Below are 18,340 nucleotides of genomic sequence, written 5' to 3' on the forward strand. Positions count from 1 at the left end.
TTTATAGCCAATTAGACATTTCTCTTGATCTGTATTAATCATGGACGGTGCCAACATGATCTTATAATTTATATGAAAAGAAGGCAGCATAATGATTAGAACTGACCATGCAAGCCATTTTGACTCATCATTTGCCTGCCAAGTAAACTAGCGTGACTATATCACTATATCAAGTCTGCTCTGGATGGAGCCTGGTGTCTCCATTAGACTATCAGACCAAATAGTCTGACTATTAGACCAAATGTGACTTACATGACAAATATTCTGCCTCCAGCATCACTTCATCTTTCGTTGACCTTGTACCAATGTAACAATATTGTAATTACTTTACGGACTAGTGCGTAACAACATATTTTTCCACAGCAATCACATTTCAATTTCAGCCTAAACTGTACCTCAAAGGTAAAACCTCAACCGTATCCCAACCTTACAGCTTACCACAAATCAACCTTAACACTGACCCACCCCTGACATACATGATTACACAACCTTTGCAATAACATGAAGCTGCCTATCATTTTAACAGCACTCCCTTGTAATTACATGGTAGTTACATATTTAATTACCTCATAAAAAAAAACTCCACACTAGCTTTAGCAATTTAATTTTTTCTCTTACTGACCTCTTGTAATACTTTATGATGTCTACTCTTAGCATAGTAATGCACTTATTTGTAAGTCGTTCTGGGTAAGAGCGTCTGTTAAATGATGTAATGTAATGTAATGTAATAACATATTGTAAGTACAGGTCTGCTTTATATGAAGTGTGCCCCCGTTTCCTGTCCTCTCCATGGTCTTATTTTCCAAGCTAATTCATTCTATCACTCTCAAGAAGTCCGGCAATGGGAGAAAAAAAAAAACATTGGCAATTTGACCAATCAGAGGGGAGATAAGAGATAAGAGATGAAAAGACGATAATACAGGGGGAAATGCACTGTTTGTTACCCTGCCTGCTCTGTCCCTGGCAGCCACCCTTCATGCCCCTGCAGCAATGGCTGGTCACAGCTCAGCAGAGGGGCCAGGTGAACCGCGTGGTCCGAGCAGCAAAGGAAACAGTGACGGACTGGCGCGTGCTGAAATAACCGCGATGTGCGGGAGGGAGCAGGGGACACTCCGGTGCAATACTCTGAGTACCACGAGGAGAGACTAAGAAGGAAAGGAGGAAAATAATGAGCCCGGGAATGGACCTGTGGGAGACGCTGCGGCATTCTGACAGAGAGGAGGGCTGGCTGCATGCAGCTACTGAGGAGACACTGTGTGTGTGTGTGTGTGTGTGTGTGTGTGTGTGTGTGTGTGTGAGTGTGTGCGTCGGGATGGAAGTGAGGGTATGAGTGTGTGTGTGTGTGTGTGTGTGTGAGTGTGTGTGTGTGTGTGCGTGCGTGTGTGTGTGTGGATGTGAGTGTGTGTGTGTGTGTGTGTGTGTGTGTGTGTGTGTGTGTGTGTGTGTGTGTGTGTGTGTGAGTGTGTGCGTCGGGATGGAAGTGAGGGTATGTGTGTGTGTGTGTGTGTGTGTGTGTAGGTGGAGGTTGGGGTATGGGTGTGCATGGGTGTGTGTGTTTCTGTGTATGTGTGTGTGTGTGTGTGTGAATGTGTGCGTCAGGATGGAAGTGAGGGTATGAGTGTGTGTGTGTGTGTGTGTGTGTGTGTGTGTGTGTGTAGGTGGAGGTTGGGGTATGGGTGTGCATGGGTGTGTGTGTTTCTGTGTATGTGTGTGTGTGTGTGTGAGTGTGTGCGTCAGGATGGAAGTGAGGGTATGAGTGTGTGTGTGTGTGTGTGTGTGTGTGTGTGTGTGTGTGTATGTTTGTGTGCGTGTGCGTGCGTGTGTGCGGATGTGTGTGTATGTCTGTGTGTATGTTTGTGTGGGTGGAGGTGAGGGTATCAGTGGGTGTGTGAATGCGTGTAGGTGTGTGTTTGTGTGCTTCGGCAGGGTGGTGGTTGGGAGGGTAGTCTTCAGCGCATTCTCTTCTCCAGCTTGATCCAGATCCCCTTCTCTGGCCTCAGGATGAGCTCCCCTAGGGGGCGCAGTTCCTCCCGATTCTGTGTGGCCTCGATGTTGAAGTTGCGCAGAATCGATGCCAAGACCACCTTCTCCTCCATCACGGCGAAGCGCTGGCCTGCAACAACACACACATCCTTAAAGATTTAAAAGCAGATACTGCACACAAAGACACATGTACACACACACACACACACACAGATACACATCTGAGCACAGACACACATGCATGCAAACAGCACACACATATGCACATATCCATTCATAAACAAAGACAGACACACATATTTACCAGTTCATGCACACACACACACACTCATTCACATGCTGTGCAAAAAAGTGTGCAACACACAAAACCTTACAGAGACAGAAATACATGCAAACATTCAAATATACATATTCACAAGCACATAAAGTAGACATACACAGATAAATCACAGAAACAGACACTAAGGACAGTATAACAGTTCACATGGTAGGCAGCACATAACACATAAAAAATACAGATACACACCTATGCAGGGATAGACATATACACACAGACCCAACCACGCACACATATAATCTATGCGTAAATTATTCACATATAATTATAAATTAATACCAGAGCTGCAACACTATCCTTTATGAATAACCTCTTGTGCTTTGTCTCTCCAAAAAGCGAGGCAGAATTTCTCAATAACCATTTTTCTCAAAGGAAAAAAAATACAAAACAGAAGTTCAGAAATCTAAAGCGTGTTTGCAAAAAAATAATAAATAAAATAATAATAAATAAAAAATGACAACATAATAGCATGATTCCCAGAGCTTCATGTGTTTGCCGGTGTCTCTGTGGAGACTCTTACTGGAAGACAGAAGTTATTGTTCCTGCCCGCCATGTTTCATGAATGATTGATTTTGCGAGCCGGACGGACAGAGTGAGACAAAAGGTAGTGATTAGGGCCTGCTGTCATGGCACATCCTCAATGACATGCAAAGTGACCTCTCTGAAAAAAGATCCAGCCCCATTTCACATCCCCGTGCTGCACAGAACGTCCAGATGGGCAGTCATGAGCTGTAGGATGCTTAACGACCCAAAATGCACATCACACATTACTGTATACTGTGTACTTTAAACCGGAAAGCGATAATTTACCAGCTGCTCCAGAAAAAAAAAAAAAAAACATTAGCAGATACTCTTATCCAGAGCGACTTAATAGGTTACAATTTTTACATGCTATCCATTTATACAGCTGGATATTTACTGAGGTTAAGTACCTTGCCTACGGGTGCAGCAGTGCCACAGCAGGGAATTGAACCGGCAACCTTTCGGTTCCAAGCCCTGCTCCTTACCAATATGCTACACTGCCTCCCCATAACCAGTATTCCGCCGGGCACAGCGCAAGTTTGAACACCGCAGTGGGAACACAGACAAGGGCAAAATAGCCGGGTTTAAATAATCAAGGAACCAAGAGCTTGAGGAGGGGGTCACGTTTCTGGGGGGGGGGCACAGAGGGGCGGCTACGTACCGATGCAGTTCCTCAGGCCGGCCGAGAATGGGATGAAGGCATACGCGTGCCTCCCGGCGGAATTCTCCGGCAGAAAACGTTCCGGGCGGAACTCCTCGGGGTCGGGGAAGTAGCGGGGGTCACGGTGAAGGGCGTACGGCATGATGATGGCATTGGCACCTTTTGGGACCTTGAAGCCATCTACAGAGGCACAAGGAGTGGAGCTCAGCAACATGCAACGCTGACCGCAGAAACAAATTACATTACATCACTGTCATTTAGCAGATGCTCTTGCACAAGTAACAATTTTTACGTGTTATCCATTTATACAGCTGCATATTTACTGAGGTTACCAAAGTTACAGCAGTAGTGCCCCAGAATCAAACCAGCAACCTTTCAGTTACGAGCCCTGCTGCCTTACCACTATGCTATACTGCTGCTATTCTTCATCCATAGACTACGTTCTGCAGCATTAACAGGTGCTGACAGCAACACTACATGTAATTAGCATCCTGCAAAACATCAGATATAATTAACACGTAGCACTGTAAAAAAAATCTGTTTACGAAAGCTATAAAAAAAAAAAAACTACTGGGTGGAGCTGAATGAAAAACTTTTCACATGGATGGCAGACAATAATCTCCTCACATTCATACAGCTTTTTGCATCCCTCCCTTGTCCTGGGACTGCGGCTGTCCAGTTGTTGGACCCCTGAGCTCAAAGCACCCAGCTGCATAAATAAGTAATAGGCACTGTAAAATATTAACTCTGTCAGCCACGCTAGAGGGATGCTTCTGCTACTGCTGGCAAACAAAATGCCACCAATACTACTACGCTACTACGGGCACTACTACTACAGCTGATATTACTACTGCCACTATGGCTGCTGCCGCGCCTGGTATTGCTAACAATACTACTAAAAATGAATAAATACCAATAATAGCAGTAATGAAAGAGGCAGGCGTGTGGGACTCACTGATGTGGCAGTCCTCACAGATGCTGCGGGCGAAGAAGGGGACGGCAGGGAAGAGGCGCAGGGACTCCTTGATGACGCACTCCAGGTAGCGCAGTTTCTTCAGGTCCTCCGTGTTAATGGGCCTGTCCGACTGGCCTGGGACACAGGGAGCAGGGGTTTACGTTAGATTACCTTACATTGTCGTCATTTACCAGACGCCCTTATCCTGAGCGGCTTACATACATGTAGGTTACAGCGCTATCCGTTTGTACAGCTGGTTATTTACCCAGGCAATTGTGCGTTAAGTACTTTCCCCAAGGTTGCAACAGCAGTGCCCCAGCAAGGAATCAAGCCAGCAACCTCTTTAAGACCTGCTCCTTAACACTATGCCACACTGCTACACTGTTTACTGGAGTAGCACTGATACTCTGGCCTGAGACACAGGGATCAGTGGCTTACTGGATTATGTACTATTACTTACTGTTTACTCTAGACTGGGGATCATGTGTGGGAATCTATTACATACTGCACTATGCTGCCACTCCGTAGGGCACTCAGCTCGATCGCTGCAGAAAGGAGAGAACCTCCAGTATAAATAAGTGTATAAATGTATAAATAAGTGAGAATGTGTATGATGTAGTAGAAGTCGCCCTCAATGAAGCCATTAGCCATTCACGCAAGTGATGTCATGTTTAAAGCAAACTGGCAGTAGCGACAGAGGGGTTTTCGTGGGTTTACCAAACACTTCCTGGAGCTCCAGCTGAACTTTCCTCTGAACCTCCGGGTGAGAGCCAATTAGGTGAATGGCCCAGTTCATGGATGCTGCTGTAGTGTCATGACCCTACCAGAGGGGGGAGACAAAAATACACAAACTGTCATCAACCCTCAAAATACCTGGACAATATTACATACTACATACATACCACCTTCTTATTTCTAATTCTCATCTATTGCTAATTTCCTTTCTATTATTGTTAATAATCTAAGTTAATTGCATTTAGCGTGTGCTCAAAGGCCATAAAGATACTGAATACAGCAAACAGAGGACTCTGCTCTTGGATTCATACGGATCAAAACATTGGTAATGACAATTTCTACATGTATCAAGCATGCAGAGAAAATAATCCCTGTGTGATAACTTTATAGAATGTATGAAAAGAACACTTTGAGCGCTTTCACTACTTGCGCTTTGTGTGATTAAAGTAATGTTCAGTCTCCACTGTACCTGAGGCTGATGTTTCTGTGGCAACAACTGGCTCTTAAACGCAAGCCAACTATAAAAAGACACTTAGATGGATGTGTGCCTTGATTTTACTGTGTAGCAGGGTAACACTACAGCAAATGAAAGGGGCTCATTTCAATGTAAAGAAACGGATAAATTCAGCAGAATTCTCCTCGATGCCAGATGATTCACCCAATACATTACCCACCCAGCTCTCTGTTTTTTCTACTTAAATGAGACAACTCAAATCCTGCTTAGATGATTTAAGCATTAAGGTCATGTCATTAACCTCAGACCATTAATTTAAAAAACTAAGCCTCATGTTTTTTGTGCTACCCTTTTGAAGACACCATCATATCCACACTGATTTGGATACACACTGAATGCATACCAAATTTTAATGTTCCGCTCTGCAAATACAGCCTTCCAAGGCCCATGCCGAATCTATTCTTGCTTTGCAGTGGAAAGCTGAGTAGATCACGCCTGCCCAAAGAAGGGTTAACAAAACAGACTCTGCTTTTTAGCCCCTTAAATCCTACTAGACTATATGAATGTGCCCTGTGCCTCTCTGATAAGAGACAAGCGAGGATGTTCCTGGATCAGTTTGTGTTCTGTGCTTCCTTGATAAGAGGAACGCGAGGATGTTCTGGGATCAGTCTGTGTCCTGCACTTCCGTGATAAAAGAAAAGTGAGGGTGTTCCTGGATCAGTTTGTGTCCTGCACTCCTATGATAAGAGAAAAGTGAAGGCATTCCTGGATCAGTTTCAGCTGGTAATTATTCAGAGTTGAGACTCTGACCTGGCCTTGTGGGAGATCAGATGTGGCAACCTGGCCAATAGGATATGTAATTTAAAATTTCTACAAAAAAACTTAGGAAAAAACAAACACACACACACACACACTCACACACACATTACACACATTACACTCATGGTAGCATATGAAATCCAAAATATAAGGAATGCATATTTTAATGCAGTTGAAAATATGAAGCATATATTTGTGAAATATATCAACTATTGCATGAATATATTAACAGCATGCATATATATTAACAGTTGCATTCATATTTTCTATGTATTTTTATATTTTAATTATGCAGTTTATTTTGACATGTGTTGTCAAAGATGATTTGAAGATTAAAAATTAAAATAAATATTTCTATGATTAATTTTAAATGCATACAGTACATGTACCATGCATTAATGTTCACACTGCTCACGTTCTGCTCACAGGCTGTGTTCCTACATGACCCCTGGTGCCTTTGCTCACTGTTCAACAAGTTATTTGCTGAAAAAGTAAAACTTCAGTGTTTTTTTATGATTTCACAGTTCACTCTAATGAGTACTACACATGATTTCCTCAGATTTTAATTTCTGACCACATATCACCTATAGCATGCATTATCTTTTAATAATATGCAAGCACATACCCCCACAGCAGTGCACAATCTTTTCATTTCACCCTGTTAAGTATATTACCATATAAATTACATTTTCATAAAGATCAGCGTTCAGTCGATCTGCCCCATGTTGTTTTGCACACACAAGCTTATGTGTCACTCCAGTGCAGAGTATTGTATAATACGACCATAAGAGTGACACTGACACTGAACTGTGTGTGTTTACAGAATCAGGGCCTGAAAAACAAGCTGACCGCATGTTTCAGCCCGTACCGTAAACAGCCTTTTCCCAGAAGCGCTGTGTCCCACCAGGGCTGAGGGGGTGAGGATTTTTTTTACCTCAAACATGAAGGTGTCCACCTCCTCCTGGATGTCTTTGTGGGTCAGCTTGTTGCCGTCCTCGTCCGTGGTCTTCAGGAGCATGTCCAGGAACGCCCTTCGCTTCTTCATGCCCTGGTCCGACTCACTGTCGGACTCTATGTAAGCGATGTACTCTGCTCTCTCATAAATCACCTGCAGGGAGGGAGATCCAGTCTTTACATTACATTATTGTCATTTACCATTGTATTACATTACCCGGAGCCACAAACATAGGGTACAATTTTGTCCATTTATACAGCTGCATATTTACCGAGGCAAGTGTGCGTTAAGTATCTTGTCCAAGGGTGTAACAACAGTGCCCCAGCGGGGAATCAGACCAGGAGCCTTTTGGTTACTAACCCTGCTCCCTACCATTACATTACATGGCTACCCAGTTTTGCTTTTAAAAGGGGAGCAAGGTGCAATTCAAAGGATGTTTGGAAGCACCAATGATTTATACAGCAGCCTTATAAGGACCTCTTGCTGTGTGTGTTTCCTTATGGCCAACCAAACCCTTTCCCTGTGTTGTTAAAGGTTGACTTGAAAGCATTTAGTTAAATCTGAAATTTGACGTATGTGTTACATGACAATGTGCAAGAAAGTACCAAGGTTTTTTATTCAAAGAACACATAATCAAACGTGTAATTACAGATTACCAAAAAAAAGTAGCAGCTAAGGGGAAACAGGTGCGTTTTGTGGTTTGCGTAATCAGACTGTATGTCATTAGCCTCTATGTCATCTTAGCCCTACACCTTTCGATTAAATCCAAACCCAATCACGCTATGTGACATGGCACAGACAACACCTCTGGTATATTATTACTATCTACTATCTACCACTGGATTACTATCTGGGATAAATTCAAAAGGAGAGCAGGACCAGGTTGATGGATCATGTCACACACTCTCTGCCCCAGCTGTGAACCTCTCCCTCACTCACACTCTCTGTGAAGGAGTGGAGGACCTTCAGGCTTCTGTTATGTTCCTTCCCCTCCCCCAGGGAATAGTAGACAAAATCCGGCCAATACCACGGCATCCTCTGTCTGCGGGTTATGATGTCACTCATCCTACCAGAGAGAACAACAGGTCAGTGAACCTGGGCTTCCTGCAAAAGGTTACACAACAGCAGGTCTCCAAAATGGATTCCAATGCATAAAATAATTAATACTGACCTAAAAGTTATTATATTCACAATTTTCTACCTTGGAAGGATTAGTGATCACAGCTCTCTTAGCAGTGAATCATTGCTTACAGTGTTTCATATATTTCTTCCCATTTCAGGTAGGACTTGAGTATTGAAATATGCTATCTTAGAAGCTATACAATATTCAGATTTCTAATTCATTGTAAATGAGTAGAGGTGTCAACTCCTAACCCAGCACAGCCCAGAAAGTTTCCAGCCCCCTGCAAGTAACACCTCAGACCTGGGAGGACTAATTTAACAAAGGCAGTAATTAGCTTAATTAGGTGCATGTGTCCGGTGGCTGGGGAGGATCGAAGAACAACAATTACACCCTTAAATTCATAACTTTGAAAATAGCAACAAAGCACATTCTGGTTATATTCACTCTCAGGACCAGCAGCATTATTTGTCCTAAATATTTCAGTACTGCAGACATTACAAAGCTCTGTAAACCCTGACCGGACAGCCTGTCTCTGTGTGTATCAAAGGACACTGATCTGAGGTATGCAAGTGAGGGCAGTGCTGTTGACCCACTCGACAGAAGAACCAAAACAAACTCTGTGTGACCTTTACTCAACGACCTATGATTGCTACTCTTCAAACAGCGAAGCGTAATCATGTCAGCAAGTTTCACTCACTCTATGATCTTCTATGTCCTCTGTGTCTATATTTTGTCCTGAGTGTGTATACAGAAAAGTGAACCTAAATAAGTACTTACTTGTACACACAGCGGACATACTCCGAATCGTAGTTACTCTGCGCATAAATTTTCTTGCCCATTGCGGTCTCTAGAAACAATATATGAAGACAGAATTAAAACACAAAAAAATACTAAATGCCTTTGCTTTTATAGCTGTATATAGCACAGTGCCCAGTCTAATCTGGTCAGTGCTGTGCTGAGAGGGTCTGCAAAACACAGATTGGAAATAGAGGCTTGCTATAATGTACTCAATTCGATCCATCCATTTCAAATGACAGCAAGGTGGTGTAATGATGCACTCGTAACGCGCCCTTGTAATGAGGAAGATGGCCGGGAGGGGAGAAACCGACCACAAATGATGTCCAGCGCGCAGAGGGTGATGTGGTTGAAGCAGTTGAAGGTCCCTTTGCCCGCCTGCTTCTCCAGCTTCTCGATGAGCACCTCCGCCTGCTCGTTCATCACCTCCAGGAACTCGGTCAGGATGGAGAAGTGGAAGGTGGGGGTCAGCATCTTTCTGCGCCTCCGCCACTTGTCCCCCGTGCTGCGGCAGACGGGAGGAGAGAGAGGAGGCGCGCTGACGTGAGCGGACTGCTTCAAAGCGGAGCAGCGGTGTAGCACAGCAGCTAAGGAGCAGGGCTTGTAACCAGAAGGTTGTCGGTTTGATTCCCTGCTGGGGCACTGCTGTTGCACCCTTGGGCAAGGTACTTTAGCCCAGAATTGCTTCAGTAAATATCCAGCCACATAGATGGACAACATGTGAAAACTGTAACCTATGTAAGTCACTCACACAGATAAAATTGCCTGCTAAATGCCAATAATGTAATGTAAATGGAGACTGTGACTTGGACAAGGAGACTGATTTCCCCTCATTGACTTTTAACTGCTCAGATGATCTCAAGTGGAGCTACCCATGTACCTTCAGGGGACAGTGGGAAGCAGTGGCCAACCCAAAGGTTGCAGGCTCACATCCCAGCTGGGACACTGCTGCTGTGCTCTTGAGCAAAGCAGGTAACCTGGATTTTTCATGCAAAATGCAATATAATGCAAAGGAAATGTCTTCCCAAATGTTTCCCTATGAAACCCTATGTCAGCTCAGAAAATGTTTTTTGTCCGCATAAGATGTCCATGCGGCTCACCTGGTCAGAAGCCCGGTGCCCAGCCAAGGGTGCAGGAATTTGTATGCGTAAGCTTTATCCATGTGTTTGGGGTTGTTCAGCACCATCTGGGGAAGGACACGTCCACACATGAGCCAATCAGAGAGAAGCATCCATACCGGCACATAACACCCAGTAGCACCCTTAATCCCGAATCCCCACCCCCCAGATTTTAATGGTCTTTTAGAGAGCCACAGAGCACATTTCAGAAAGCCTGACTTTTTCGTTACGCAATATTAATTGTTGTTTTTTTTTTTTTTTTTGCAGTGACCTCACAGCTGATGCTGTTAAGAGTTTGAGTGATGGGACACAGGTCAAATGTAATCTAAATGTGCTGCATATCAAAGCTGAGAACAGAGCACAACCCGGCAGGGTAGAATAAGGCCATTACCCTAGGCAATGAATGTTTTCCCTCAGACTCAGAAAAGAGCTATTTAAGCATGTATTTGACAGCACTGGGGTCAGATAGGCTGCTGATAACAGTTATCTCGAACTTGGAACTGTTTTTCCTATCCAGCAAAAACATGGAGTGAGTGAGAATGAGGTGTTTTCTCTTCAAGGTCTTTATAAACCTGAGAGCAATTTGTATCAGTTCCTGAAGCTACACACTGCATTGAGTACTGATGAAAAGTCATCGTGCTGTGAATTTGTAGTTTATATTCCTCATTATGATTCATTGAAATCAATGAATGCATTCATTAAAATAACATTGAATACTGAAATTTATATTATAGAATAATAATAAAAAAATCTGTTATTTTCATTCTTCAGTTATTCGTTATATGTAAAACATTCCAACATTTCTTTTTTCTCAAGAAATGATGGTGTGGCATATGAAATGTGCAATTAGGAAAGAGGCTACAGTCTAAAGTAAATACAGCACACAATTTAAACACAATGGACTTACTACTTACAGAGTATTCAAAAATGCCAAAAAAACAACACTGAATGTGACTCTGGTTGACCTTTGGCCTTGCTTACCTCGATGGTTTCAGCGTGAAACAAGATGAGAAAAGGGACAGGTCCGATCCAGACCTTCATCAGCGGCACGTTCCGGAACTGGTTTGTATATTCCACCAGCTGGCAGAAGAAATCTGCAAGTAACGCAGCAGAAACATTCGCAAAACGTAAGGCAGCTGGGCCCTTACGTACTTTTCAGGTAAAAATTTGCGAGGAGGGGTAAGCACTGCCCTGCGGGGGATTACCAGCCACAGTGTATGAATCTGACAAACACTGCATCAACACTGAATAATCATACCATCTGTTACCTGTCAGGGCCGATGCCGATCCATGTCATCACCATTTCATAAAGCATAACTTTACAACAGCCGTCGAGAGAACAGCTAAAACGAATAACTGGCGTCTCACCTCCTGCATTAGCCTTGAACTGAAGAGCATTGCCTATCAGGGGGTAAGTGCCTTCCAGCCCAGGAATCGCCTTCATTTCCTTCCATTTGTGAATATAGCGGCTCAACAGATGGTAAGTCATGTAAGTCAGAATTGCTATGAATATGGCCACAGCAATGGAGCCCAAGGTGTAGACGCCCAGAGCGATCGCCATCCTCACACCACGGCAGGGAGTGTAGACTGACCGCGGCTGCGGCCGCTCGTGGCTTTTACCTTACCTTTCCCCGAGACCTTCAGACTGACTCGTGCCCCACTCCCCTCTCTTCACCTGAGCAGGCCACTGCATAGGCAAACATTAGCTAATGCTTGGATGTGGAATTTAGAGGCAATGAGAGCAAGTTATGTGTGGGGTTATCAAAAAGATAAAATGAAATAGAACGCTATAGTATAATAACAAGTGTGTGTGTATAGGTGTGTGTGTGTCCCTTATTCCATATTATAGTTGTATATATATATATATATAATCAAAAAAATCAGGCCATGGAAAAGATTTGACTCGTCTGATACTGCTGCTTAATCTTGAATGGACCACAATATTTCAGTGGTACCATGCCAGTCTGGGCATAGGCAAGAAACCTGTGCCAATTATGGAATTTAACGGACAGTAAATAATGAAAGAAATAAAGGCCGTGTGTGTACCTGCAAATTTCTCCTCCCCCCAACAAAGAGTATGACCATGCCATGAGCATGATTACCAAACTGTTCTGCAAAGAAAAATAGAATAAGGCGATGCCTTAAAGTATGTAATGTCTATCCATGACATTTCAATGATATCAATAATTTCCATTAATAATACCTAACAGTGGCTTTAAATTGGGCTTTTTCGTAGGTAGCAAGTACTTTACACAAGATCTACTCAACCAGATTCCTGTGGGGTTTCCACAGGGCTCTACCTCTCCTACTGCTGGGCAGAGTTTGCAACTCACCTTCTCTGTGCGTTACGCTAAACGGAATCATCACTAGCGATCAGAATAAATAAAGGCTAATAGATCGATTGATAGCAAATAACAGTGCTGGTTGTTGGAAAGAATGTAAGCATTGCCTTGCTGCGTGGACTCAGCGTGTTTTGAAATGTTTACAAGCACAGCTTGGCGGGTGTACGCGCTCGTGCACGTGCATGTGTGCGTGCACTGGTTCACCAGGAGCGACGCTTACGTGCGCATCACTGTTGCTTGAAGTGTTCCCATGACATAACAGTCATGTAAACACATTAATTGGATAACCTTATTCATTGTAATTATAGCTTGAACAAAGATATAAGAAACCGGGATAAGGCATGTAGGATATGCATCTATAAAACACAGTATTGAATCGTGTAAAACCTTATCTGGAAAAGTCCTCTTACGATCTCAGGTCTGTGCCTGCCCAAGGTTTTACAGGGAAACTTGGACCACCCGCTAGCTGTCATGCCTAACAAAAAGGCTGTATTTTCTGTGCGACAAGAATACCATATTTCACAAATTGCTTGCAAAAGTGATTCATTCAAGCTATATAAAACTGAGCATCTTCCGAACCGTTGTAAAATGGACAATAATAAGTAAAATTCACATCTCTCCCTTGCAAGGCTTAAACCGAGATACCTGGATTAACATGTAGGCTGGGAAATAATATTAGATGTGGTCGTCTTTCATGTTGCATGTAAATATCTCCTTCGGAATATTACCATTACGAGGGTTAGGACCGTTACCAGTAATAGCCTGCTTTGTGCATGTAGTTGAATGGAGTCAAGTGGCGAAATTGCTTGATAAAAGAGTATCTGAGATAAGTAGGCCAATGTGGCCACTCTAGGTAGAACAATGAGGCTCCTCTTTTTTGGCTTCATGTACTTTTTAAACGATTGACTCAACAACTCCAGCTCATAAGATTGAACACCTGCTTGTGTAAACGTCTGGCCAAAGTCAAAGAGGAACGGCGGTCACGTCCTTCTGAACAGCGACAAAATTGTAATGGATCCTATGCATATCAAAAGGTCACATCAGATAGTTAAAAGTTGTGAGGTAAAGTGTTTATATATTTCGTTCTCTGCATTCATTGTCCTACTGTCATAAACAGTTTCCCTCCAACATTCCGCTGTCAATTAAGGAGCCCCTCTTCACTCTACTAACCAACAAAAGCCGACCTGCAATGTGCCATGCATTTCTGTTGCCAAGCGACGGGTCTCAGCGCAGTGGCAATTCAGGCCGTGGTACGACATTATTGTGTTAATGAGATGCTGTAATTAAGGATGTTGACTCATCAGGGATGAAAAGGCTTGCTCCTCGTGATCAACAGTGGAAAAATTCCGAATCTTAATCCTAATATCAACCTACTCCATAATTAAGCAGTACGGGATAATTAACACAATTTTATTTAGTTTATAACACGCAGTGACTTTCTCGTCATGTTGCACTCTACATGTCGTTTAAAAAGTTGACCTGGAAGTTTGACTAGCTGAGTGAAACATGTCCATTTCAATTTAAGTGGGGAATCTGTTGACTATTTCAGCTGTTTTGTGTTCAAAAGTAATCTAACATCCAACACTAAGCACTATGTAGATATACCACTATAATTAAGTATCTGCCTCGTGCGTTCTAGGAAATATCATAATGCATGCATACACTATTTATAGCGCACAAGCCTAAAAACAGCGCATTTCTTACCTCTTCCGTTAGATTTAAAGGAGAGCGCATTGCCGAGTAAAGGATAGGTCGGGCTTATGCCTGGAATAGGCTTCATCTCTCTCCACTTGCGCACATAGCTGCTGAGCATCTGGTGGGTTAAAATTGCCAGCAAAGTTAAGAATAAGACAAAAACCATCGATCCCCCCAACAATTCTCCGATCTCAGGTGCCATATTTGCGAGCGCTGTAGATGAATGAATCTTCGCGCGTCTCCAAGAAAGCGCTCCAGTTAAATGCTTCACCAAACGCACCGGTGATCGCTCTTTACGACAATATTGATTTACTCCGTTTCTCGGAGCGGCCTTGGCTCAATGCAAACTTTTGAAACAGCAGCGGCACAGCGACATTTCATTGTTATCAAACAGACGCTGCCTCAGAAGCGTCCTCCTTGTTTTGGAGGCAGGCGCAACTGCCCTGACTGGTTCATTGACGCAGTTCCCGTGGTGGAAATTATTGCTGTCTGATTGCTGGGTCATACCCAGTTTACTATGGATGCTTTCTATTAATTTCATTTAATTTTTTGTTCATCTTGGCAATACTGCTTTCAACTGTCCTCCTATGTATATCTTTTGGAATTTCTTAAATTTCTTATACTTTTTAATTTATTCTTTTCTTGCTCACTTTTTTACTTTTTATTTTATACTAAAAAAAAACTTGCTGAGTTTATACCCCTGTCACAGGACTGGTTTGCCCTCAATAGAAATTACTACCTGGGATAGGCAGAGAGTGATGGTGAGTATTTCTATGGCTCCCTGTAAAATCAGCTTTGATATTAATCTCCCTTAACACCTGGCCTTGGCACTTAATTCAAAGACTGTACAAAGTTTACATAAAACAGAAAAACCCAGGACAGTGTACCGTGATGCATCATATCATAGAAATGAGTTATTTTGTGTTAAAAAGACTCATGAGAAAGAGTCACATCTGTATTTTTTCTATTATACTTCTCATTGCAAACCTAGGGCAGGACACACATCTAGAAGAGATGTTACATGTAGCTGCTGAAACAAACACCTCCAGTTACATGCCACTGAACTGACACATGCCGTTCATCTGCTCTGGAGAGTCCCCCGTGAAATTCAGTCTTCATCATATGTTTCTGTTATGTTTGTAATTTGACTTATTTACTCCAAACCTTTCACTCCTGGTGCAAGTAACACAGGGATATTGCTTAAAATGTGCCTACAATAATCCTCTGAAAATCATTTTCACCTCATCCTACTTTTATTATTTTACATCCACATCATTGTTTTGTATTTCTCAGTACATTTCTCTTATGTTTATTTACAGTTATGTCCCCTGAAACAATTGAAATGAAGTGTTACAGAACGAAGTTTTGAATGATGGTTGTCTGGACGTTCAAAGTGTGAATCATGTATATGCCTGTAACAAGGATGATGCAGAAACACCTGATGTATGCAATAAGACATATTCCCCAGGCTTTTCGTATTCAATGATAAGATCTGGGTGCCCTTTAACGATTTTGCAGAACCATTCTGAAAAACAGCCGAGGGAAATGATCACATGAACATGCATTCCGGTGAAATAACATATGTTGTTCTCTTTTTTTTTTTTTGTGTATAATTACCAGCACCGCGAGCATCGTGCTGTGAGAGAATACTGTTCAGAGCAGATTTCATAATGAGCCAATGTCCCTTAAGGCCAAGTAAGTAACTAAGGTGACTGCGTGAGGCATGACCTGACCTGAATAGATAGTCTGCCTCGTTAAAAACACTTGCTGGGCAGCCAGAAGCTGGAGCTCTAAATTAGACAAAAAGGGGAAAAAGGGGGCGGGGCGGGGGGGGGGGGGGTTAATGCACAATGCAGCAAACTCAAATGACCTTAGAGCTGAAAGAAATTCCACCGCACTTATCTAACGAGCAGTTACCAGGAATCTCATTCACAAGCCAGCCATTTGCTACGTGTGTGTGGGTTTTTATGAGCTCCTGCACAGCGACCAGGCTAGGGATGCAAAGTCAGCGATCAGAGGGTTTGCGGGTTCTCATCCACGGTGCTTAAATAAACCCAATTCGGGTTCAGCTGGAGATGATGATCTTGAAAATGTATTTCAGTGATACTGTCAAAATTAACTTTCCTGGGTTAGATTTTACCGCAAGCAGACATGCAGAAGGACTCTGTGATTAAGGCAGCTTTGCTCTAATTGGCCTAATTAACCATGTAATTAACCACAGTCTCTGCCTTACACCAGTCAGTGCTTTTGCATCAGAATTATTCTATGGAACGAGTATCCTTGTGAGGGAAGTGCTCCGTGTTTCCAGATCACCCTACTGGTTTAAAAATAGATCCCCCCAGCAACAGATCTCAGCTAACCTCATTTCCACATGAGAGACACACGATACACACAGAAAATATAATGTACTTTGTTTGGATGTTCCACCGTGTGGCTGTGAAACATGAAACAGCCCTTAACGTGCACAATGGCTTTAATGAACCGGTTTTGTGGACGGGAAGGGGAGCCGATAAGCTCAGGTTTTAATTGGCCTGTAGAGGTAAAGGCAGTGCTGACCCAGGATCAGTTTTCCCCCTCACAGCAAACTCACAGCCTCATGAAATAAATACATCAGCGGCACAGACATAGGAAGAGCCCCGGCTTAAACACAGAGGTCTGCTTTCCCACAAGCCTTTGCAACTTCAAGCCATGACCCAGAGAAACTACTGAGCTCACATCTCGCAGTTTTAAAAGGTTCTGTGTTTTCACATAGGTTTGTATGAAAAACACTGACATTCTTGGCGCTTGTGAACAGCTTGTACACATGGGTGATATTACTGTTTAGACATGGGCATTTTGTTATCGTCTTACAAATAAATGACCACGCTTATTTGTATATACATATTCTGACATTAATGTGTTAATGAGGTGGAACAGTTTAAATGGCTGTCTTTCTCATATGACATACCCTAGAAACTTAAAAAAGCAATCCTACTGAAATTGGGTCATTTTTACAGCAGGTAACTGTACAGTCATTCATTTAAGCTGAGTGCTTATATGTACAAGCACTGAACTGTATATAACTGTACAATCGACAAGTGTGTGGAATGATTCATTTTCTGAAAAATGAAAAACTCTTGGGCCCAGATCCTGTGACGTTTAGCTTTGCTTTATTACAGATTGGCCACCAGGTGGAGCCTGTTGCAGTACATGGCTTCCCAGGGGGTTGTGAAATGACCAGTAATTTATTGCTGCTTTCATAGTTCAAACCAGAACATTAAGTGTACATACACAGTCCTAAATCAAGGGAATGAAGTTATTCTGGCTGTATTTCCACTATGGTCTGGTTAATGCGGGACTGTTGACACTTCCTTTTAAAGAAAACTGAAAAGCATTAATGCTGAAGGCAGGGCAGCATGAATAAAGTACTATGGTAAATGTGTCTCCTACATATGTGAGCAAATCTGTTTCTGCATTAAATAGCGTAGAGCAACTTACAAGCTGCAATGTTACAGAACAGGGCACGGTCCCTTGCAGGTTTTGACTTCTTACTTGTAAACATGAGGAAATATTACCGCTTCTCCATGCAATCCTGTCATTTTATGATAACACCACTAGAGGTCATCCAAACACATAACAAAAGTATAGTACATTTAATACAGTCCGTTGATTCAGTTTCTAAGCACCCTAGGTCAATTAGCATAAGTGCACAAATGCCGTGTTTTGGTTGGTGAATTTTCCAAGCAAGCTCTCTTCCAGGCCATGACAATATATGGGAATAACCACAAACCATCTCAGTATACTCATACTGTGTTACAATACAGTACAAAATCTTTTTTACCTGCAAGAACAATAAAACAAAAAACA

The 18,340-nt window shown here is 42.7% G+C and overlaps 1 protein-coding gene across 2 annotated transcripts; it reads right to left on the reverse strand.

Moving 5' to 3' along the window:
• Positions 1-1,853: 1,853 nt before the first annotated feature.
• On the reverse strand, positions 1,854-14,921 carry LOC118769993 (cytochrome P450 4V2). 2 transcript variants are annotated; one of them, XM_036517435.1, is made up of 11 exons: positions 14,504-14,921; positions 11,439-11,551; positions 10,440-10,525; positions 9,654-9,844; positions 9,322-9,391; positions 8,361-8,487; positions 7,401-7,574; positions 5,176-5,278; positions 4,459-4,593; positions 3,504-3,683; positions 1,854-2,113 (listed from the first exon to the last, which is right to left on the reverse strand). In XM_036517435.1, exons 1-11 carry the CDS (start codon positions 14,694-14,696, stop codon positions 1,950-1,952), a joined length of 1,536 nt encoding a protein of 511 aa, XP_036373328.1. In that variant the 5' UTR covers positions 14,697-14,921; the 3' UTR covers positions 1,854-1,949. The 2 variants fall into 2 exon arrangements, with proteins under 2 accessions (XP_036373328.1, XP_036373327.1); XM_036517434.1 differs by lacking the exon at positions 14,504-14,921 and adding an exon at positions 11,826-12,126.
• Between the last annotated feature and the right edge of the window lie 3,419 nt (positions 14,922-18,340).

Source organism: Megalops cyprinoides, chromosome 22 (genome assembly GCF_013368585.1).
Source record: "Megalops cyprinoides isolate fMegCyp1 chromosome 22, fMegCyp1.pri, whole genome shotgun sequence".
Classification (NCBI taxonomy): domain Eukaryota; kingdom Metazoa; phylum Chordata; class Actinopteri; order Elopiformes; family Megalopidae; genus Megalops; species Megalops cyprinoides.